The sequence below is a fragment of the Schistocerca gregaria genome, chromosome X (genome assembly GCF_023897955.1).
Source record: "Schistocerca gregaria isolate iqSchGreg1 chromosome X, iqSchGreg1.2, whole genome shotgun sequence".
In the NCBI taxonomy this organism is placed as follows: domain Eukaryota; kingdom Metazoa; phylum Arthropoda; class Insecta; order Orthoptera; family Acrididae; genus Schistocerca; species Schistocerca gregaria.
In genome coordinates, this window is record NC_064931.1 from 854,654,969 (window position 1) to 854,679,050 (window position 24,082).

At 44.3% G+C, this 24,082-nt stretch overlaps 1 protein-coding gene across 1 annotated transcript in view; it reads left to right on the forward strand.

The window, feature by feature from the left end:
* The window catches only part of LOC126298614 (uncharacterized), a 421,534-nt gene that overhangs the window by 379,618 nt on the left and 17,834 nt on the right, over window positions 1-24,082 (forward strand). The window contains 3 exon segments of the mRNA XM_049990020.1: window positions 3,966-5,442; window positions 5,444-5,537; window positions 18,088-18,233. Coding sequence (XP_049845977.1) covers window positions 3,966-5,442; window positions 5,444-5,537; window positions 18,088-18,233 — 1,717 coding nt within the window.

A 24,082-nucleotide genomic window follows, 5' to 3' on the forward strand; every position in this document is an offset into this window, starting at 1 on the left:
AGCCATTACCACCAAATTTCGCCGCGGATACGTTCTTCGTATGCCTCACATTGATTTATACGAGGTCATTTGACGCAGTGTCTGTTAGCTTTGACAACCCTACGCCAACTCCGTAGCTCTCGGACGTTAAGTAAAAACCGTCGGCAACTACTTCGTCCGTGGTGAGACCTAATGCCTGAAATTTGGTATTCTCTGCCCACTCTTGACATTGTGGATCTTGGAATACTGAATTGCTTAACGATTGCCGAAATGAAAAGTCCCATGCATCTAGCTGCTCAAATGGTTCAAATGGCTCTGAGCACTATTTGACTTAACTTCTGAGGTCATCAGACCCCTAGAACTTAGAACTACTTAAACCTAACTAACCTAAGGACATCACACACGTCCGTGCCCGAGTCAGGATTCGAACCTGCGACCGTAGCAGTCCCACGGTTCCGGACTGCGCGCCTAGAACCACGAGACCACCGCGGCCGGCCCAGACTGTGGCGCCTAGAACCGCTCGGCCACTCTGGCCGGCCGTCTAGCTGCAATTACCATTCTGCGTTCGAAGTCTGTTAATTATCGTCGCGCCATAACCACATCGGGAACCTTTCCAAGCGGATCACAGCTCCGCCAGTGCACTACCCTTTATACCTTGTGTACGGGATATTTGCATATGTGCATATCGCTATCGCATGACTTTTGTCACCTTAGTGTATAACAATGTTGCCAAATGCCGTAGGTTCGACTTTAATAATAAAATGATTAACAATAGAACGGTTCAGGATCGATTGTTTTGTCATCTGATAAACCACTGAGCAATTCGTTAATTGTGGCTTGTTGAATTTAAGTTCTTTTGAAATACTACTAATGACAAAAGAAACAAATTATTACGAATAACAAATGCGAGACTGCTTAGCAATGGGCGAAAATGGAGTACAGCTAACGACGCACGAATCCCTGGAATTTATTCATCCAGTACTTGAGAATGAGAGCACTTACTGACTCTCAACAAATTTCATACATAATTTCAGACATTTACGAAAGTTTTTCTAGCTCAAAACTCCCACAAAATGACGAGAGCAAAAAACTGTGTGGGTTACTACATTTTCGCTTGTTCATGCAGTAAAACTGCCGCGTCAGGCATTCCATTTTAATTTAATGTTTCTTCATCACTAACTCTATTCACAACACAGTTTTCAGACAGCATTCACGGTTACCACTGAACGTACCTGCAAATTTGTATCATTGTACGATACATAGTGCAGGAGATATGACGTCATAAACACTGAGATACGTGAAAACGAAACTGCAGGGCGAAATTCGCCAATGATACAGGTGACATACGTCTACAAATACAGTCCTGGAAATTGAAATAAGAACACTGTGAATTCATTGTCCCAGGAAGGGGAAACTTTATTGACACATTCCTGGGGTCAGATACATCACATGATCACACTGACAGAACCACAGGCACATAGACACAGGCAACAGAGCATGCACAATGTCGGCACTAGTACAGTGTATATCCACCTTTCGCAGCAATGCAGGCTGCTATTCTCCCATGGAGACGATCGTAGAGATGCTGGATGTAGTCCTGTGGAACGGCTTGCCATGTCATTTCCACCTGGCGCCTAAGTTGGACCAACGTTCGTGCTGGACGTGCAGACCGCGTGAGACGACGCTTCATACAGTCCCAAACATGCTCAATGGGGGACAGATCCGGAGATCTTGCTGGCCAGGGTAGTTGACTTACACCTTCTATAGCACGTTGGGTGGCACGGGATACATGCGGACGTGCATTGTCCTGTTGGAACAGCAAGTTCCCTTGCCGGTCTAGGAATGGTAGAACGATGGGTTCGATGACGGTTTGGATGTACCGTGCACTATTCAGTGTCCCCTCGACGATCACCAGAGGTGTACGGCCATTGTAGGAGATCGCTCCCCACACCATGATGCCGGATGTTGGCCCTGTGTGCCTCGGTCGTATGCAGTCCTGATTGAGGCGCTCACCTGCACGGCGCCAAACACGCATACGATTATCATTGGCACCAAGGCAGAAGCGACTCTCATCGCTGAAGACGACACGTCTCCATTCGTCCCTCCATTCACGCCCGTCGCGACACCACTTGAGGCGGGCTGCACGATGTTGGGGCGTGAGCGGAAGACGGCCTAACGGTGTGCGGGACCGTTGCCCAGCTTCATGGAGACCGTTTCGAATGGTCCTCGCCGATACCCCAGGAGCAACAGTGTCCCTAATTTGCTGGGAAGTGGCGGTGCGGTCCTCTACGGCACTGCGTAGGATCCTACGGTCTTGGCGTGCATCCGTGCGTCGCTGCGGTCCGGTCCCAGGTCGACGGGCATGTGCACCTTCCGCCGACCACTGGCGACAACATCGATGTACTGTGGAGACCCCACGCCCCACGTGTTGAGCAATACGGCGGTACGTCCACCCGGCCTCCTGCATGCTCACTATACACCGTCGCTCAAAGTCCGTCAGCTGCACATACGGTTCACGTCCACGCTGTCGCGGCATGCTACCAGTGTTAAAGACTGCGATGGAGCTCCGTATGCCACGGCAAACTGGCTGACACTGACGGCGGCGGTGCACAAATGCTGCGCAGCTAGCGCCATTCGACGGCCAACACCGCGGTTCCTGGTGTGTCCGCTGTGCCGTGCGTGTGATCATTGCTTGTACAGCCCTCTCGCAGTGTCCGGAGCAAGTATGGTGGGTCTGACACACCGGTGTCAATGTATTCTTTTTTCCATTTCCAGGAGTGTACGTGTGAAATCTGTTAAATATATGTGAAATACACACTCAGAAACACTGAAAATAGTGCACGAAAAAAATGAATTTTTTTAACATAATGATACGTATGAGAGATTCACTTGAACTCATACTCGTGACATGTAAACAAATACAGTGAGTACATGTAGACAAATTCAGTGCAACTTCAGCAATGCATTGGGACTCAATTGCTGTGGTCATCAGTCCCCTAGAACTTAGAACTACTTAAACCTAACTAGCCTAAGGACATCACACACATCCATGCCCGAGGCAGGATTCGAACCTGCGACCGTAGCAGTCCCACGGTTCCGGACTGCGCGCCTAGAACCACGAGACCACCGCGGCCGGCCCGCGGCGTTCAAATAGGGCCCCCTGCGCTATTGTAGCACCATTGCAGGGTCTGTGGGCTTATGCACTGGCACGAAACTTGGATCACGTGCGTATTGGATCTCACTGCATTTATTGGCAAAGTTTCACGTCTGTATCTTTAGCCCCTCTGGGTGTGCTGTTTTTATTGCTACTTCGTGATTTTTGAATGTGCGTACTCTGGCAAAGCTCCGGATTAAAAGCTCATTCTAAACTAAATCCGTAGATCGATTTCGACCAAACTTAGTACACATGTCACTTTCTGCCAGGAAATAATTACTCCAGGGGTAAGAAACACCAGTCTGCTACTGTTGTCAGGGCGACGATGTGGTGATGGCGAGAGAAAGTGAGGAGGAGAAGATGGACAGAAAGGGGGAAGGGGGAGATGGACACAGGTAGTTGGAGAGGAAAGTGAATGGAGAGAGTGGGGATACAAATAGGGGAGAAGAGGAAGTGGACAGAGATGCGGGAAGGAGAATTCAGACAGAGTGAAAGGAAGGGGAAACGGACAGAGAAGGGAAAGATGATGAGATGGATGGAAGTGAGGGGGAGAAGGAGAGGACAGAGAGTGGGGCGAGGAGGAGATGGACAGCGAGGGAAGGGGAGATGGACTAATAGAAGATTGGAATAAATGCATAAGTGGGCAACGCTGGGTACTCAGCTGAGTACAGGATAATTTCACTAAAGTTACATATATTCTCTTGTGACGATTGTTATGTCTCCAGAATAGTAGCGAAGATCAGGGAAGTCTCTTCTTTTTTCAATTTGTGCGAGGCATTCAATTTCAATACATGTTGACAAAAGGATTTATATACGAACGGATATTACACAGGTGCAGAGGCAGAAACGCGCCACCGGCAGAGGGGGCAGAGGTCGCTTCAGGCCGTCGCTGGACGCCCTGAAGGAAGAATCCGGAGAGGAGGGGCCCAGCCCCGAGGGTTCTGAGGTGTTCCCGCAGGAGGCGGCTGCTCCCCGAGCGGACGTCTACTTTCAGAAGAGGCCCAAAGCGCGCGGCCGACCCGACGAGCGCCGCAGGAGGCCCCAGGAAGACGCACTGCCCACCGCGGAGGCCTTCTTCAGGAGCACCAGGATCGGCCAGCTGCAACAGGCGGCGACGCTGGCGCCAACGCGAGCTTACGCCGGGCCTCTGGTTACGGAACAGCCGAACGAAGTTCAGACGACTACACCAGCGACAGAGACGACGATGAAACCCCGCGCGGCCACGCAGCAGCTACCGTACGGCCGGGCGAACGAAGTGGACGGGGGTGTCGGTGGACGGCGGACTGCGGCGGGCAGCCGCGGCTACCCCGGCAGCCGCAGGGCGGGCCCCAGCCCCAGCCCCTCCCCCAGGGCGGGCCCCAGCCCCAGCCCCTCCCCCAGGGCGGGCCCCAGCCCCAGCCCCTCCCCCAGGGCGCCGGCGTGCAGGCGCGGGGCCGCGTGCGCCGACCAGCGCTCGCCCTACCAGGCGGTGCTCGCCGAGGTCTCCCGCGGGCGGCCGGCCGCAGCCAGGCAGCCGGAAGCGCTCGCGACACAGACGTCGCCCGCTCCCGAGCCGGCGGCGGCGACAGCCACGGCGAGGAGCGAGCTCCAGACCACGGTGGACGCGGACGTGAGCACGGCGCCGCCAGACAGCTACGACTCGGCCAGTCCGTACAGTGCGGACTCTCGCAGGCCGTCGGGCAGAGGTCAGTCGCAGCCAGACAGCTACGACTCGGCCGGCCCGTACGGTGCCGACTCTCGCAGGTCGTCGGGCAGAGGTCAGTCGCAGCCAGACAGCTACGAGTCGGCCGGCTCGTACAGTGCCGACTCTCGCAGGCCGTCGGGCAGAGGTCAGTCGCAGCCAGACAGCTACGAGTCGGCCGGCCCGTACGGTGCAGACTCTCGCAGGTCGTCGGGCAGAAGCCAAGCTCCGCCGGAGACTTACGACTCTGCCAGCCTGTACAGTGCGGACTCTCGCAGGCCGTCGGGCAGAAGCCTAGCTCCGCCGGAGACCTACGACTCGGCCAGCCTGTACAGTGCGGACTCTCGCAGGCCGTCGGGCAGAGGTCAGTCGCAGCCAGACAGCTACGACTCGGCCGGCCCGTACAGCGGAGACCCTCGCAGACCTGCCGCCAGAGTCCAGCAGCCGACGCCCGCCAGCAGGCAGAGGTCGAGGAGCCGGTCGCAGCAGGTCGAGCCGGCACAGAGGCGCACTCCCCCCGCGTCGTCCGTCCTACGACTCCAGGACGTCTTACGAGTCGGAGACGTCTTACGAGCAGGCGACTACCGTGCAGCAGCCGCAGCCGCCGACAGCATTGCCCGAGACGAGCTTCAGCTGCGCAGACAAGGTTCCCGGAGGCTATTACGCGGACGTCGAGGCGGACTGTCAGCTGTTCCACATCTGCTCGCAGGGCAGGCACGGGAAGTACGTATCGGACTTTTCCTTTTATGTTTATCGATAAAAAAACCATCTCTGTAATCTGACACAGACCATAAAAAGCACTAACCGATAGCTAGGGAAGACCGGGATACGCTGACGATGTCGACACACAATTGGGAACACTGTGGTCAGATAAATCAGATTCAAGATACAGAAATCCGTTAAATGAAAAAAATCTTATTAAGGGCTTTGAAATGAAACCGAACACCCGCTACAAAACGACCACGGAATGGTTCCATTCACAAGTAAGCAACACACGTTTAAGATGTTTATCCCACTGGGAGAGGAGACAGTTAGTAGAATTCAGTCGGCCACTGACAGATCCACAGGCCCAGCCACACTTGCACTTCCTTGTCCGACTGAAACCGACGTCCAAACATCTTTCTTCAGGTCACCAAAGTTGTGAAAATCACATAATGCAGGAGCCGTACTGCATGGAGGATGTTGTAGAGTTTCCTAACCGTATGGCTGAAGTGTCGCCTTCCTCTGATTGGCATTGAGGAGGTAGACATTATTGTGCAGCAGTCTGATTCCTTCTGAGAGCATTCCTGAGCGTTTGGACTTCATGGCACGTCGCTTCTATGCGATGTGTCTTCATAACACTGCGCATCGATTGTGGTTCCACCCTAGAGGAACTCGACGAGCAGAAGGGCCCCTATAGTCAAAGAAGAAGGTCATCGTGACATTATACGGTGTCACTATTTCGAGAGCAATGGCAAACATCAAAGCCAACAGTGGAAACATCCCACATCTCCCACGAGAAATAAATTCAAGAGTATTCACACAAGTTAGGTTAGGTCGTGATGACCTCCTGCCAGTGCAGGGGCCCATCGTGTTCCTCGACTATAGAAACGTAATCAATGCACAGTGCTACGAACACACTTTGCACAAACTGCAACGTGCGATGAAGTCAAAAGACCCAAGAATGCTGTCGGATGGAATCATCTTGTTGCACGATAATGCCTGCTACTACACTGCCTGTCGCACTTAGACTACACTTCAGTGTATTACAACGTAATTTGTAACATAACAAACTGGGAAACATTGCAACATCGTCTGTACAGCCCAGATCTTTCACCAGGCGATTTTTACATCTTTGGTAACCTAAAGAAAGACATGTGTGGAGATTTTTCAGTCATACGAGGAAGTGCAAGAGTGGATCCAGTTGTGGATCCTTCAGTAGCCAACCGCGTTCAGTGAAACAGGAGTTGATCGGCTCGTCTCCCAGTGTGGTGCTTATTTTTGAATGGAACCATTCCATGGTCCAATGGTGGCGGGTGTTTGGTTTTCATTTGACTGCACCTTATACTATTAGATGCCATAAGTCACCCAAATGTGCAAATCATAAACATCATAAGAAGAAACATATTAAATTTAGGTGAGATCAGTCGACCAGATTTATATGAACTGATCAGTCTCCTATAAATAGTACCAAACAATTACTTAACTTTCCAAGGAGAGATACAACAGCAGAATGATGGGCTGACTATGAGAAGTTGCCTAGCAGGAACCCTACCAAATATTTTGGCTCTGAGCACTATGGGACTTAATATCTGAGGTCATCAGTCCCCTAGAACTTAGAGCTACTTAAACCTAACTAACCTAAGGGCATCACACACATCCATGCCCGAGGCAGGATTCGAGCCTGCGACCGTAGCGGTCGCGCGGTTCCAGACTGTAGCGCCCAGAACCGCTCGGCCACTCTGGCCGGCCTACCAAATATTTTCTTAGATCTCCTAGATTTTTTTTCAGAGAACAGGCCCAATGGGATGATAAACTCAGTTACTACCAACGCTATGTGGATATTAATCTCATTAATTTTAATGAAAATAACCACGAAATCAGAGAATTCCACCCAAAAAATCATAAAATGCGCAATATGATCAAATTTGCCGTCCAGTGTGAAACAAACAAGCTTATAAACGTCCTAGACACGAAACTAACTAATGATAATGGCACCCATAAATAGGGTACATCTCATAAACCAGCCTCAATTGATTGTATAATGTCACCAATTAGTACACAAAGCTGCATATTTTCATGCCATGGTCGAGTGTATCATTAGAGCCCCTTCCATTAAAAAAGTATGAAGACGGATTTGGAATTATTAAGACTGTAGCATTGAATCATATCTACAATCCTAATACAGTCGATAAAATATACAGAAAGACAGTTAAGGCCAAGTATGCGAATGAAAATAAGAAAAAACATTAGCAAAAGTACAAAGAAAACAGATTCAAAAATTTATTAAGTTTGCATACTTGGGAAATATTTTACAAAAAAAAGTTACACATCTCGTAACAGTAATCCCAAAATTAGCTCTCACACAGAATATAAACTACAAATGACCGTAATGCAGACAAAACTCAAAATTACAACCAGCCAGGGATATATAAACTTAAATGTGGCGGTGGACTGAGGGGGGGGGGGGGGGGGGGGGGGGAAGGGGGGGGGAGGGGACGAGAGGCAGGACAAAGACTCTAAAATGGTCATTTTTTAGATGAACGTGTTGCTTAATTTCGAAACATGTCATGTTACAAATTACGTTGTACTACAAGTGGATAAACGAGAGGTTCAGGGGAATCAGGGGAAATCACTCCTCGAAGTGTATGAGAATGCTGTAGTGAACAAAAAATTTCTGCACTCCAGATTCAGCAGGGCGGGGAACTTGTGGCCCCTCTGTCCTCCCCCCCCCCCCCCCCCCCCCCCCCCTCCCCCATTCCCACTTGTGACTTGCGAACGACTAGCCTATGTGTCGATTTATCAGGACCAAAATTTAGTAAAAATACAAAGAACATATAAACAAAAGCGTGAACAACCTTTCCACACATAGCCCGCCTCTTAGAGCAAAACGACACTCTACGGTACACATAAGCACTAATCTTTGAATTCAAGATAGAGCGGAATAGGGAAACTGTACGAACATTCTAGAGGAGACGGATATCAAAAGTCATTTGACAAAATCCACGTAACATTTTAAATGAACAAAACTAACTTATAAATCAAAAATACATTGAGAACTTTTTCAAACTTCTTCTCAGTTCGCAGAAAATTCATAACAAAAGTCAGCTCTCGATTTCGCGTTCAATAGAAATCGACTTTCATCAAAGTTAAAAAAAATTAACCAGAGAACATATCTCTGGAATAAAAATAGATCGATAATATGTCAGATGTGCAGGTGCATTATAAATATGGCAAAGCAAAATAATGTCATAGTTCATACATAATATTAAGGAAACCATAAATGTAAGTAAATGATGGCAATACAAGTAGCAAACGTATATTTGTATAGGGGCATATTTATAATGGCTTCCTTCAACAAAGGCATCGCTTGAAAATGAGCCATGCTCAGAATTAGTAGCGGGAAAAATAAAATAACAAGAAAGAATAAATTGCAGCTCCGGTGGAACAGAGATACAAAAAGTGTATTTCATACAATTTATTTAAACTGTGTAACAACATACAAAAAATATTTAACATTTTCAGTTTTGATCACAGTTTTATTTATTTGCATGCATTAATGTATTTGCCATGTATTTTAGTGTGCGGGCTTATATAATTTTTAATATAATCGCAACTATTTTGTAAATTTTGAAAACTAATACAAATGCATCTTGCTGTAGTACTGTCGCAAGATAACTTTGACCACGAGGCAAGATGACAATAGTGGTAAAAATTACCTATTTTTTTCTTCGATAGTATAAGACATTAGGTCTACATTAATTAATGAAACGTTTATATGTATTTCTTGGTTAATGATATATTTGTCCCAGAGCATCCCCCAACCACACAGACTATAAAGGACCCCGTAAACTATCAAACCTGTTTCTCAAACGAGCCCTTCGCTAGCAGCGGATTTGCCAAACAAGCCCGTACACGTACTAACGAAGTTTGCCAGTGTAACCTTACTTAGAATCAGACGCTATTCGTGTACGTGAGTATTTTGACAGCAGTGAGAATGGCCTCAAAAGCAGACAAAGTAGATAAAGCTGGCATTGACTTTGAAACTGTGTGTAAAGAAGAAGAAGAAGAAAACAATGAGAGAGAAATTTACCTATGAAAATTTCCTAAAGGAAATATTGCTGTCAGAAATCGATTATTACATCAACTTTCGTCGAGTGGACGGTAAAAGTTTTACAAATTTGTTAAGGCCGTCATAAAAGAGGAAACTTATTAGTCAAATTCGCTTTTTCTGTAGAGATGGATGTGTCAAACAAACTCGTACTCGTACCAAGCAAGTTTCTCAATTTAACCTTACGTTTGATGCAGACGCTCTTCGTGTAAGATATACACTCCTGGAAATGGAAAAAAGAACACATTGACACCGGTGTGTCAGACCCACCATACTTGCTCCGGACACTGCGAGAGTGCTGTACAAGCAATGATCACACGCACGGCACAGCGGACACACCAGCAACCGCGGTGTTGGCCGTCGAATGGCGCTAGCTGCGCAGCATTTGTGCACCGCCGCCGTCAGTGTCAGCCAGTTTGCCGTGGCATACGGAGCTCCATCGCAGTCTTTAACACTGGTAGCATGCAGCGACAGCGTGGACATGAACCGTATGTGCAGTTGACGGACTTTGAGCGAGGACGTATAGTGGGCATGCGGGAGGCCGGGTGGACGTACCACCGAATTGCTCAACACGTGGGGCGTGAGGTCTCTACAGTACATCGATGTTGGCGCCAGTGGTCGACGGAAGGTGCACGTGCCCGTCGACCTGGGACCGGACCGCAGCGACGCACGGATGCACGCCAAGACCGTAGGATCCTACGCAGTGCCGTAGGGGACCGCACCGCCACTTCCCAGCAAATTAGGGACACTGTTGCTCCTGGGGTATAGGCGAGGACCATTCGCAACCGTCTCCATGAAGCTGGGATACGGTCCCGCACACCGTTAGGCCGTCTTCCGCTCACGCCCCAACATCGTGCGGCCCGCCTCCAGTGGTGTCGCGACAGGCGTGAATGGAGGGACGAATGGAGACGTGTCGTCTTCAGCGATGAGAGTCGCTTCTGCCTTGGTGCCAATGATGGTCGTATGCGTGTTTGGCGCCGTGCAGGTGAGCGCCACAATCAGGACTGCATACGACTGAGGCACACAGGGCCAACACCCGGCAGAATGGTGTGGGGAGCGATCTCCTACACTGGCCGTACACCTCTGGTGATCGTCGAGGACACACTGAATAGTGCACGGTACATCCAAACCGTCATCGAACCCATCGTTCTACCATTCCTAGACCGGCAAGGGAACTTGCTGTTCCAACAGGACAGTGCACGTCCGCATGTATCCCGTGCCACCCAACGTGCTCTAGAAGGTGTAAGTCAACTACCCTGGCCAGCAAGATCTCCGGATCTTTCCCCCATTGAGCATGTTTGGGACTGGATGAAGCGTCGTCTCACGCGGTCTGCACGTCCAGCACGAACGCTGGTCCAACTGAGGCGCCAGGTGGAAATGGCATGGCAAGCCGTTCCACAGGACTACATCCAGCATCTCTACGATCGTCTCCATGGGAGAATAGCAGCCTGCATTGCTGCGAAAGGTGGATATACACTGTACTAGTGGCGACATTGTGCATGCTCTGTTGCCTGTGTCTATGTGCCTGTGGTTCTGTCAGTGTGATCATGTGATGTATCTGACCCCAAGAATGTGTCAATAAAGTTTCCCCTTCCTGGGACAATGAATTCACGGTGTTCTTATTTCAATTTCCAGGAGTGTATTTTGGCACTAGTGGGAATGACCATATATGCAGGTAAAATATTTCTAACATTTACTCTGGCATTGTGTTTAAACAAAACGAAAACAGGACGCTGATCCAGGGAATGGTTTAAAATGAGAGAGAAATATACACATGAAAACCTTTAACGAAACTGTTACATTTAGGATCTCATGATTACATCAGCTTTCTGCGGGTGGCCAGTGAAACGTTTAATGAGTAACCTGTTCAGAGCTACTTCGCCCTCACATTGGAAAATAAGACACATGTGTGCGGAAATTAAATTTTATTCACTTCTGCCAGCCATGATGGCCAAGCGGTTCTAGGCCCTACGGTCTGGAGCCGCGCGACCGCTACGGTCGCAGATTCGAATCCTGCCTCGGGCATGGATGTGTGTGATGTCCTTAGGTTAGTAGGTTTAAGTAGTTCTAAGTTCTAGGGGACTGACGACCTCAGAAGTTAAGTCCCATAGTGCTCAGAGCCATTTGAATCATATTACCTTCTGATTGCTCCTCTAATAACAGTTCATTGAAATGTCATAATGTAGCGACAAATAGACCACATCGTCTGTGGAAGAAACGGAGAATTTCGATTTCAGTTGTTCCATTGCACTCCTGCTTGTATCTTATGAGTAAAATAGTGGTATTTGTTCATAACCTCTTTCAGCGTAATACGTGGCTGGGGAAGATGTGATACGTCTACCATTTTGGTAACAGTCAGTGCCGTTTTGTTTTTGACCTTGATCGTAGTTTCAATAGTTATGGGAAATGACGATACAATGACATAAATAGTAATGCAACAATTTCTCATTAAACATATCATCGACACAGCGTCCGTCATCTTGTCAAACTTTCCTTCAATCAAAATTTTTTGCAAACACGTCAAACACGCGCTTTGGTTGACAACCGCGTCAAACAGTATCGTACACAGTCAAATATTTGGCAAGCATAATTAAGTTTGACAATATGTTTGATCGTTTATGGGGGCGCTAACACATGCACCTACATAACAAACAAACGAATATCAAAATGCATACAGACACCACCATGCAAACAAAAGACGACCAAAAAACAGACAGCAACAATTGTTGATACTGTGAAGTAAACTCACATATCCAATAAACAAATACACTGAGAAAGTGGTGTATTTAAGTGAAATATACCTGCAAACTTTGAAAAACCGACATTCTGGTGTATGCAGGACAACAAGATATAATTCCAACGCGACTCATACAGGATGTTACAGAAGGAACGGTCAGTATTCATGAATATGCCAGAAACGATCGTTCTAAGCAAAAAAAGTCTACTTCTCCATCTTTGAGATTGTCAAACAAATCTCTTCTAGTGCAAGCTCTTTGCATTCCATATATTGAAAGGTGGTTGCACGGTCCAAACAAAGAAAAATATGTCCGGTACACTTGGGTTACGAAGTACATACCTTACGAGCATGAGCACTTGTTCATCTTCGCTAATGTGAAACATCTTTTCTACTCAAAAAATGCTCATAGCTCTTAAGACATGCGTTTTAGAGTCCATGTTTACTAGACTTTTATGCTTCGAATGATCGTTCCCGTCAAATCCCTAAATACTGGCTATTTCTCCTGGGACACCCTGTATATACTGGAAAGCTGCAGTGCATATTATCTCATGACGAAATATTGAGCTCTGACTGGGAGAGCTAAAGGCTGGTTGGTTGCTTTGGAGGAGGGGACCAAACAGCGAGGTCATCGGTCTCATCGGATTAGGGAAGGATGGGGAAGGAAGTCGACTGTGCCCTTCCAACAAAGGAACTACCCCGGCATTTGCCTGAAGTGATTTAGGGAAATCGCGGAAAACCTAAACCAAGATGGCCGGATGCGGGTTTGAACCGTCGTCCTCCAGAACTCGAGTTTGCTGTAACACTGTTGGTTTATAAGCTCTCTGGTTTGCTTATTTTCAAGGAATTCAGTACAAAAATGGGGAGCAGGAGGGGAAGCAGGGTGGTTTACTAGGGAAACTTCCCATCGCACCCCCCTCAGATTTTGTAGTAAGGTTGCCCAGTGCATTGTCCGGCAAAAACTGTACACAGATCGAGCATGAAAACGGAAGGAAGGTCTGCTGAACTGTGAAAAAAGAAGCAAAATAGAAACAGTAAACGGTGCAAGCTCAGATGCACAGCGTCGTGATTAGGTGGACACGGTGTTGGACTGCAAAGTGGAAGATCCGTGTCCAGATCTCCCTCGTGCCCCATCTTTTTTTCACTAAATTATTAACTGTCCGTCCCGCCACTGACGTGACTGTTCTTTTCCTGTAGTCCTGGTAATTGTCATAATGTACACTGGTTATAGAATACGAGTCACGTGGTAAGAGTATATTACCGTCGCAAGTAAATGGAATGAATAGTAAGAGTAGGCGAGATACCGCTTAGACCTGTCACAGAAATGAAAACAACAAGTAAATGGGTGTGAACTATGTTACAGCAAAGGAATTCAAGAGTTAAAACTTCCAAAACTGAACGCAAATTGAAAGACCTTAAAAACATATGTTTTGGTAGAACACAGGGAAACGTGTGTTACTGTGAAACAGTTGTGTTCATTATGTTGTAGCTTCTGTGACAAACTACTATGTTTTTATCATTTCTTCGGGAGTGATCACATTCATATTCTTACGAACACCTAAATCAGGCAAAAAGGCGTATCTCACTCAATCACCAGGCGTATAAGTCAAGTGCGTCGATAAGAAATTCCAATCATATGACACACATACTGTCACCAATGTCGCGTATGATACCCAGACGTGTTTTCCGGTGGAGGATTTGTCTAACTTGTCGCTTCGCCATCAATCGTTTGCGATTCCCATTCGAGAGCCACACCCTTTCGGCTACTAATGAAAGTAGTTGTGCAGGATCAACTTCATTATAAGACCCAATCTTACATCTCGCTGTTGCAAACGGACGTTAGACCACGACACATACACACACAATCGAACAGACACGTCAACGACCGGTAGGACAGTTCATAATTTTATGAAAAAAAAATGGGACACGAGGGAGATTTGGACACGGATGTGTCGCATTACCGTGACCACATAACCACGACGCCGTAGCACTTCTACTTCGCTCAGTGTTGCACGTCTTATGCTTTGGCCGTTCACTGTTTCTATCTTATTTCTTTTTTTCACAGTTCCGTACACCTTCTTCCTGCTTTCATGCTTGATCTATGTTCAGTTTTTGCCATCTTACCATTAAATCTGAGAAAGGTACGATGGGGAGTCTCCCTTGTCGGGAACGGGTCATGGCATAGTGGCATAGGGGAGCGGCATGAAGACGCCATGCGTTTGCCGTGCCCCTTGATAGAGGCAACCCGATGGGCAAAGGACACATCTCATCCCAAGAGCACGCTACCCTCGTACTCAACGGCGTGTCGTCGTATCATTTCATACAGATCGCATTTCTCAATTCATTAGATGTAACATCGCTAGTTATGTAGAAAGCTGAAATCACTTGCTGAGGCAACACATAGGTCATAATAATAATTTTTCAACGGTGTTGCCCTCATAGCGATCATTACTGTGTACAACAACTAAAGATGTTTTTATAATCAAATATGTGCAGCTCAAACATCTTAGTTGAAGAACTATGTGGTAAACTTCATTCATACATCACATACTGGATGTTGACCAGTTTCTTACGACATGCGGTGTTTAACAACAAAAAGAAAATTTCAGTGATAGTGCTTAGATTAGATTATATGTATAATGCAATACTCCAAACCTAAGAAATTCCGAAGTTAAGAGACAAACTCTCACATACAAATAAATGTCTATATCTAGAAGAAACCTACACTGTCCTCAGCTCACGCCACTTGTCCAGATTTGAAAATTGGACCTTCCATTCATATCTGTTCGTATTCACTGATGAAAATTCCACTAGGAAACGTAATTGTTGGGTAAAGAACATACCCTGACATATTTTCTCAATTTTCCTCAAATAAAAGTCCACAAAATGTTTGGGTGTAATGACTATAGTTTCAGTCATGTACATTTGTTGGCCTAACATCAATTCTATCTCGCAACTTTACGTTTTAACCGACCATACCTCTAGGCACAAACCCAACTTCGTGCATCGATGCTTATTTTCAGCGTTATGCTTGCCCTAATGACTTCAGTGTTAATTCGACACTAAGTTCTTCCTCTACAGCACTCGACGTTATTAAGGGCAATGACAGTACATTAGTGTGCATTGCGCCTTTTATACTACTTCTGTTTCATTTTAGAGCAATCTTAGAAATACTATAACACTACTACAGCGTTTGTTATATCATTATGCAGTTTACTTAGTGACGCTAAGATTTTAGCCCTGTCACAAGGAAGCCAAATATAACACTATACTGCGCCGTTTGTTATGCTGGCACAATGTGTATTACCAAATATGGTATTATGATGCACTAAATGTTACCCTCTGGGAGGATTTAAGTAAAATTGACCGTGAGTTACGTAATGGATTTGGATTATCGAACTTGAATTCAGTGCTACAGAAGAAACCAGAAAGCTAAAGGTTGAAATTTGGAAAATGTTTTAAATAACCAAGTTTACTTAAATGAAATTAAATACGGTCGCCAGCCTAGTTAGGCATAGTAACGTGGAACATTACTTCTATATAATCTGTATAGAGTTATGATAAAGGAAAGCTACTATTACTTCTTGCCCAAAGAGGTGCAATGAAACTCTACCATAATCAGATAAGTGATACAGCGAATACCAGCAGTCATAAATAGTATGTGCAAGCTCTCACAGGAACAACTGACACTTTATCTCTTCTCGACAGTAATACTTTGTCATATATAAATTATCTCATCATCAAATGTTGTGAAAGACACTACTAAACTAAAAATGGACATGGGCATGGTTCTGTTTCAATAGTTATTTTTCATATAGAACAAATGTAGTCAAAAGTCTCTGGCAGCAGGATTTTTACACTCACTATGAAGCAAACTTATTTCTACTTTTGACGAATAGAAGCAATTAATGTAACTTTATCTTTTATAGGCAAAGACTTAGGTGTGGCCCTCAAACTGTCTTTCCAATTTTCACTACACAAAGCACACAAAACTCAAAATTTACTTCAACTGTAATTAATAGGTATATTCATTATTGAAGTAGGTTTATTCTTATTAAGCAACACTAAAATGGAGATTCTCAAACTGACCATTACACTAAAGCAAACTAAACACATTTTTCTGGGACGATTTGGTAGATGCAAATTTAGGTATTACTTTTTCACAAATTTCATTCACCTTGCATAGCTTTTAAAACAGTTAATTCTAGTGATTTTTCATACAAGTTCTTGAGTATGACATTAAATGCATTTACACTCTAACTTCAAGATAACGTGCTGTCTTATTGCCATTTATACAACCAGTAATTTTCACTAACAGAATTTAATGCAGTTAATCTTTAAAGCACAAACACTTTGAAATAAAGCAAATCAATCACAATGGAGGTTTTCATAAATGCAACACTAACTTCCTCCCTTAACATCAATGGGAGCCATAATATCTCTAGATATTATTTTGCATTCAGAATTGTGCAAATAATCAACCATTTATTTTCAATATATTTTAACACACAGGCTACTCGGATGTCAGTATTTATGTGGAGTGGATCCTAAGAGGTATCATGAGAGGAACCAATACAACAATCGGAAACAAATTTCACAACTGTTCAAATGTGGGGACCTAACTGCTAAGGTCAACAGTCCCTAAGCTTACATACTACTTAACCTAAGTTATCCTAAGGACAAACACACACACCCATGCTCGAGGGAGGACTCGAAGCTGCGCCGGGACCAGCCGCACAGCCCATGACTGCAGCGCCTGAGACCGCTCGGCAAATTTTACAGAATTTACCTTATTATTGCAAATTAAACAACACTTAACAGTACTAGTTCAAACGTTTACAAAATTTGGACCTCTTGTAACTGCCGAAGTGATTACGCTAATCAGTGACGAGTACATAACGGCTACTGGTCTCTCCTCTGGATGTAATTGGCTCTCTTACCTTCTTCTTGGCTACGACATTTCCAACATTAGAGTCTTTTCCATTAATAGAGCACCATTTTATAGTCGTTCACACATCTGAGCCTTTCCATATTACATACAGGTACTGGAAACCTCACCTGGCACATACACAGCTCACTCTTTTTCTGCTCAGACCAAAACTATCGAGTAGCTAGCTGCCGACTGACTGCGTTCTCTCACTTGGCGCCCAGACTGAGCGCCACATACACCTTTCAGTCCGCGCCAACATTTTGGCGAGCGCCAAATCATTTCCTTTACAGATGGGAAGTACTATTGTTTTTCATTTTATACAATGCAAGTTCCTAGGTATGAACCGGCTTGTACCTAGTTGTAAACAAACATCTTTTAAAAAACCTTAATATTTAAATACATTAACATGTCAACACAAAAGCCACATAATTATAGAACATTTTCCTTCCGTTAATACAAAGAATTTAAATAATAGTGTGAAAACATTTTACACCACTTTCCATTTCATTACAATAGGTCAAAGACATTACATAGTAAAAAAATACATACTTGACATTAAACAGAATTAATCAGTGCAAAATATTTACAAAATTAATTATGGCGTTACAGTACAATATCACTCGACTTCAGTCCACATTAACTTGTGGAATATTGTGTTCTCTAATCGTTACAACAATACACTATTTCGTATACAGTGTGGTGTACATTAAAATTTCTGGTGCCAGGAAACTTTGTGTTGCATCATTTTTGCCGATAAAATGTGCCATTGTGCTGAGAAGACTTTGTATGTTTCACACAGGATCACTGATAACAAGTTTATGTGTGGTCCCGGCACGAGGTTCAATCAGCAGAGTCGTACTTGTCAAGCACGTGAATTTGTGGACTGCAGCATTTCCACGTCATTATACCACCTCAACAACCATTTCCAGCCCGTGCAACAAGAAGGTACGTAAACATACCAAAGTTAATTGTCTGTTGGACCAAAGCAAAAATTTGCCGTAGAAATTTTCTAGTATATACTAAAGGTAGTAATGATTGTCATCAGACTGTGCGTTGATTTTCATTCAATGTTTTGTTGGGATTAAGGTCTCCAATATTCATGAGATGCACTGCAATCATACGTTATCGCACAATGGCAACACTGTCAGTTTATCCTCACAGAAAAAAAGGAAAAGATGATGTGGGTGAATTCAGAGGTCTCACCCGATTTGTAGCATTACTAATATTTTCTGTCACTTTTCTAAGTGTTTCTGGGGTCATTCTGCTTCCGCAGTTAGCGAAAGAGAAGCTGTCGCTTTCTATTCCGCTGGCTGGTAACTGCGGGCTCTTGGACTGTGTATTACGATGGACGAATATAAATCGACTTTCCGATACGTGAAATGTGTGGATAAACTTGGCAAGGATTATGTGGATTGTTGGAAGAGATTTGACGCTTTAGTGTTCTTTCCTTCCGTATTACTTTCTTAGAAAACCTAAAGGTAGTTTGTCACGGAAATAGTTACTATAAGGGTCAGTCAAATGTAAACGTAAATGTAAATGGCAAAAAAGTAAGTAAACTGTTTATTGTTTCAAAAGTAATTACCATGACTGTCAATACATTTATCCGACTGTGAGATGAGATGGTCTATGTTTTCATGGAAAATTGGGGTTGCCTACGAACCGTGATCGTACCCAGGCGTGAACCTCTTCGTCCGAAGCAAATCGACGGCAACGAACGTCTTTCTTCAGGGTTTCAAAAGCGTGGAAATCTCACTGGGAGCGACAGGGATTGTATGGAGGATGTGTAAGGGCTTCGAAGCGGAACTTCCGCAGCGCAGTCAAAACAACCTGCCAGCAAAATGCCCACCCGCATGCTGCCAAGATTGTTTCGGATACATTTCAGAAGTTGTGCTGGGAAGCATTAACACATCCTCCGTTTAGTCCCGATCTCTCTCAACTTCCATATTTTTGAAGCCCTGAAGAAAGACGTTCGTGACCGCCGATTTGCTTCGGACGAAGAGGTTCATGCCTGGGTACGATCACGGTTCCGTTGGTAACCGCAAACAATTTTCCGTCTGGTCTCGCAGTCGTAAAATGTATTAACACTTAACGGCGATTGCTTTTGAAGTAATAAACAGTTTACTTACATTTTGCCATGTCTCATTTTCATTTGACGCCCTTATACATATTGTAACATGTCTTTTGCTAGTCGCCCATCTGTGCTTGCCATGTTTAGTACTGTAGTCGCCGTGGCCAGAATCCAACTTTGTGGGGATGAGTTTTTTCTTCAGCCTGGAGCAGATGAGACGATGTTTTCCCAATCTTCCCAAATGGGCTGTGGCCATAGCCTACGTGTTTGGCTTACAGGGACTGTAATTTCCCCATAACTGCTAGTGTTTTCGACATCAGTTGCAAACAAAGTTCTTCAACTTCTGCCAGGAGGCAGCGTCTTACAGAAGCACTGTGTAAGCAGGAGCAGGGAATGGTTCATAAGAATGCCTACAGTTTGCTCCTGAGTGTGACTGGCTGACTGGCCTATATGTTGAAAAGTTTCGCGGTTTGGAGCTCGCAAAATCGAGCGATCAGCCGGGAGCTCCTCGTGGGGTTTGGTGGCAAGTCGCAGTAGGCAGTGTTTGTATTCTCAAGTGGGTATTATTTCTGAAATCTGGAGCTAGTGATCCTTCACCACCAACGTAGCTACTTCTCCGGTACGGGAAGCTTGCAGACCATTCGGAAGTGCGTTCCCGAGCGCGGCGAGTGTAGCGGATTAGTGAATCTGGACTTGTTCTCAGAAGGAAAAGTCATTAGGGACCGAGCCCAAGCTTGGAATGATTCAACGATGAAGAAGTAAATCGGCCGTGACCTTTCAAAGGAACTGTACCGGCATTTGCCTGAAGCGATTCAGACAAATCAAGAAAAAGCGAAATCTGGATGGCCGGACGATAAATTTTACCGTCGTCCCCTCGAATGCGATTGTAGTGTGCTGAGCACTCGCTCGGTAAGAGGCACCAGAACAGAGCGTGGAGCCATTAGCTATTTGTAGGTGTAGCTGGTTCCAAGTGACGGACTTGGCTAGGGCTAATCCATGACAATAAATTTCATTCGTTTCTGTGCAAATATGAGAGTGATGCTTTTGTGTGACCCTTTCCCTATTGATTTTGAACTGTATTTCTTTCACTATACATATGTTTTTGGATGGGGTCCGCCTTTGGCAAAACACAATTTTGTTTTTTATCCCAAACATATTTCACTGCAGTTGCGGCATCATCAGTGGGCTTTTCTTTTACGGCCCTTACACATAAAGAATGTTCTTTACCATTTGTGCACATGTAAATACTAGTGTTTAAAATCGTAATCACAGATTTTTTGAAGAACACATAAAATTATGTATTCATACCTTTTTACCATATGGTGTGCTTTTCCTGATGTATTATTTTTTTGTAATGTCTGTTTTCTTCCACCGTTTGTCATCTGCAACCATATACAACTTAATGTAGACAAATTATTTAAGCAAAAATTACGATTTGGAAACTGTTATGGCCATGCCTGAAATTAATTAATTCTACGTGGAAAGTTGTGTGTGTCAGACAAGGGCAGCACCATGATAATAATAATACAGGATGAATACAAGGATAAAACCTTACAATTTCTCGAATAAGTTGTACATGACTGTAGATGACAAACTGTGAAAATAAATAGGCACTGTAAAAATATAATACATCAGGAAAACCACACCATGTGGTAAAAAGGTACGAATACATAATTTTATGTATTCTTAAAAAATCTGTAGATACTTTTTTAAAAACTAATATTTACATGTTTACAAACAGTAAAGAACATTCTTTACGTTTAAGTGCCATAAAATATAAAGCCCACTGATGATGCTGCAAATGCAGTGAAACATGTTTGTGATAAAAAACAAAATTTTGTTTTGCTATAGGCGGACCCCATCCAAAAACATATGTATTGCTAAAGCAAACACGGACGGAAGGGCTTCAACCTCAAGATATATTTCCTTTTATTGTTGCTGCTGTTATCAGCGACAATTCCTAGTAACCGGCTGGAGGTGATGCAAGGAACTGAACATATTACGGTCCAGCGCTTGGATTTTTTTTATTTTTATTTTATTTGATCCATTACTTCTAATGATTCGTGGAGGCCTGCGACTATGAAAACAATATGTTTGTTCATAGACAACTTTTCTGCTACCGGTCGCGATTTCCATTTATTTATATTTTACCCGACGCGTTTCGAGAAATGATTCACGTTTTAAAGTGCGTTTTTGTCTGTATACCATACCACTTTTTCGTAGTGTTTATAGTGTGTCAAGTTCTGCATTGTTCGGTTGCCCTTACTGAAGTTTATAAAAAAAAGCACAATTTCTAGTTTACTATCCATCTTCATATACAGTTAGTGTTGACATTTGGAAGAACTTGTACTTACAGTTTTCTTGTGTTCCATTTGTGCAAATGCTCACAAATATTAAACATCATATATAATTTTCTGCGCACAATGCACATCGAGAGCAACAAACTTACATAAACAGACAAATACAAAGATGTTTTCAGATGTAGTCAATAGAAATAATGATATACGTCTTCCACAGAGAAGAACATACTTTTGTACAGGGGTATTTATCTTAATAATCTGGATCATAATTTGGTTATTTACAATGGTGCTTTTTTCTGTGTTACTATTTTTATTTAAATGTACTGTCGAAGAACCTAAAAAATTCACTGATTCACTTTCAGCTTCTTCGTTTAATATTTTATCTTCATATATTTTATGTGAATACATATCCAGTTATTCAAACAGATCTATTCGACGCGCTTTATTTAGTGGGTGGAGTACTTTTACATCTTGCACTACTTTAGAAAATGGGTGATTTTATTGTGTATATATGTGATCATTGATGATTTTGCCTCTCTCTCTCTCTCTCTCTCTCTCTCTCTCTCTCTCTCTCTCTCTCTCTCTCTTGAAACGTCCCCTTTGGAAAATTATAAATTACTGTGTTGGTAACCCTCTTACGTTATTTGATTTTCAAACAGCTGAGCAAAACTAAACGTACTCAGACATTTCTCCCTTTACTTATTCTGATCATCACTAAACTGACACACAATATTTTTAGCGCAACGCAATCTGACTTTCAATAATCCCTACAAAAGAATGGCTCTGACTAACAATAACCTATACCTTTCATGAATCACTTACCTCACAAAAATCTTCGTTACTCGAACTACTACAATACAGCGAGCGCCAATACTGCCAGCTAAATAAAAGATTCTAACTACTGAAGGCACTAACTACTGATAGGCATAGCTAACAAATGAAAGATTTTGATTTATTTACCTTAATAATGTGCAAAAGTCATCAGTTCATGATAGCCAGTATTACAAATTTACTCTTTCTGATGGACACACGTTCAGATCGTCCACTCTCAAAATTCTGCCACCTCTCTTCCCACATCCACCACTACTGGCGGCTCACCTCCAACTGCGCAACGCTACCCGCTGTTCACATCCAACTGCCCAACACTACACTAGCGAATATTCCAACAATGCCAACTAGCCACAGACTGCACACAGCACAGTCAGTGATTTTCATACAGAGCGCTACCTGACGTTACCAACATAAAAACTTAAACAGCCTACTTACATGGTATGTGGCTAGTTGGCTCAGAGCCATTTGAACCATTTTGAAAATGCCGCTTCAGTTTATTTTCACACGACCGGTTATAAGCCCATGCTCAGGTGTCGTAGCTGTGCTTGCGGTCCCCAAGCACAGCGTGTACCAGGCTCGGTGTGCTGCCTATGAGCGCAGAACAGGGACCACAGCACAGCTACGGCACCTGAGGATGGGCTTATAACAGTCCGAAACCGATCGTGCGAAAATAAACTAATTTACAACTGAACCGGTATTTTCAGCCTCTGCTATAATGGTCAGTTGCGGATGTTCTTCCAACAGCTTGTTTGTACTTACAGCAGTATTTTACATGAGTCATTCTGTACGTATTGTTTTCAGGTTGGGCTGGTATCAGAACAACATGATAGATTCCGCCCAGCACGAAAAACGTAAACGGTAAAATCAATTCCTATTATTCCACGAGGCAAATGGTAGACACGGTATTCTATTATTGTGTAGTCAACGGCGTTAATCAACAGGCACGTATCGTATGTCTCGAAACACAGGTCGTGAATGGTGGATTGGCCCAAAGTCTCTGAGATCCGTACAAGCGAATTTTTCGAATAGCTAGTGGAAATAGAATATAAACTGTTGCAACACTGCTTGATTGCCTGTACATGTACATCTACAGTAAACATACCAAGCGAAGTGAAAGTTTCCCGAGAGGCGCAGATATAACGTTGACACAGCTGAATTTCTGATTTTGGTGGGTTGGTATTTGTTACAGAATAATGTAACTCAAATGTCAACTTCATCTGCGAAACACGCTTCTGTAACCGATGTCGCCTGTGCAGTGGCGTTCCACCGGAAGCTGTTTGAAATCCTCACATTTTTACCCTCATTATTTGGCTGACAAGGAGAAAGTTCCTGATCAGTAAACCACCCAGCTTTGCGCCAGTTACCTCGATTAATTTCTAAACCTCTTCACAGCGCCTCTTGAAGAGGGGCATGTGACACCACACCTTGAGAACCGCCCATCGGATTTGGACGTTTAGCTTGAAGGCCTCCTTGGTGCTGCTATTCAAGAGGAACGGGCTGTGTGCCGGTATTGGTTTTATTCTCACTTACAATACATCCATTACAGTCACCTACACTCAACAGATATACTTAACATACACTCTCGAGGTCTCCTA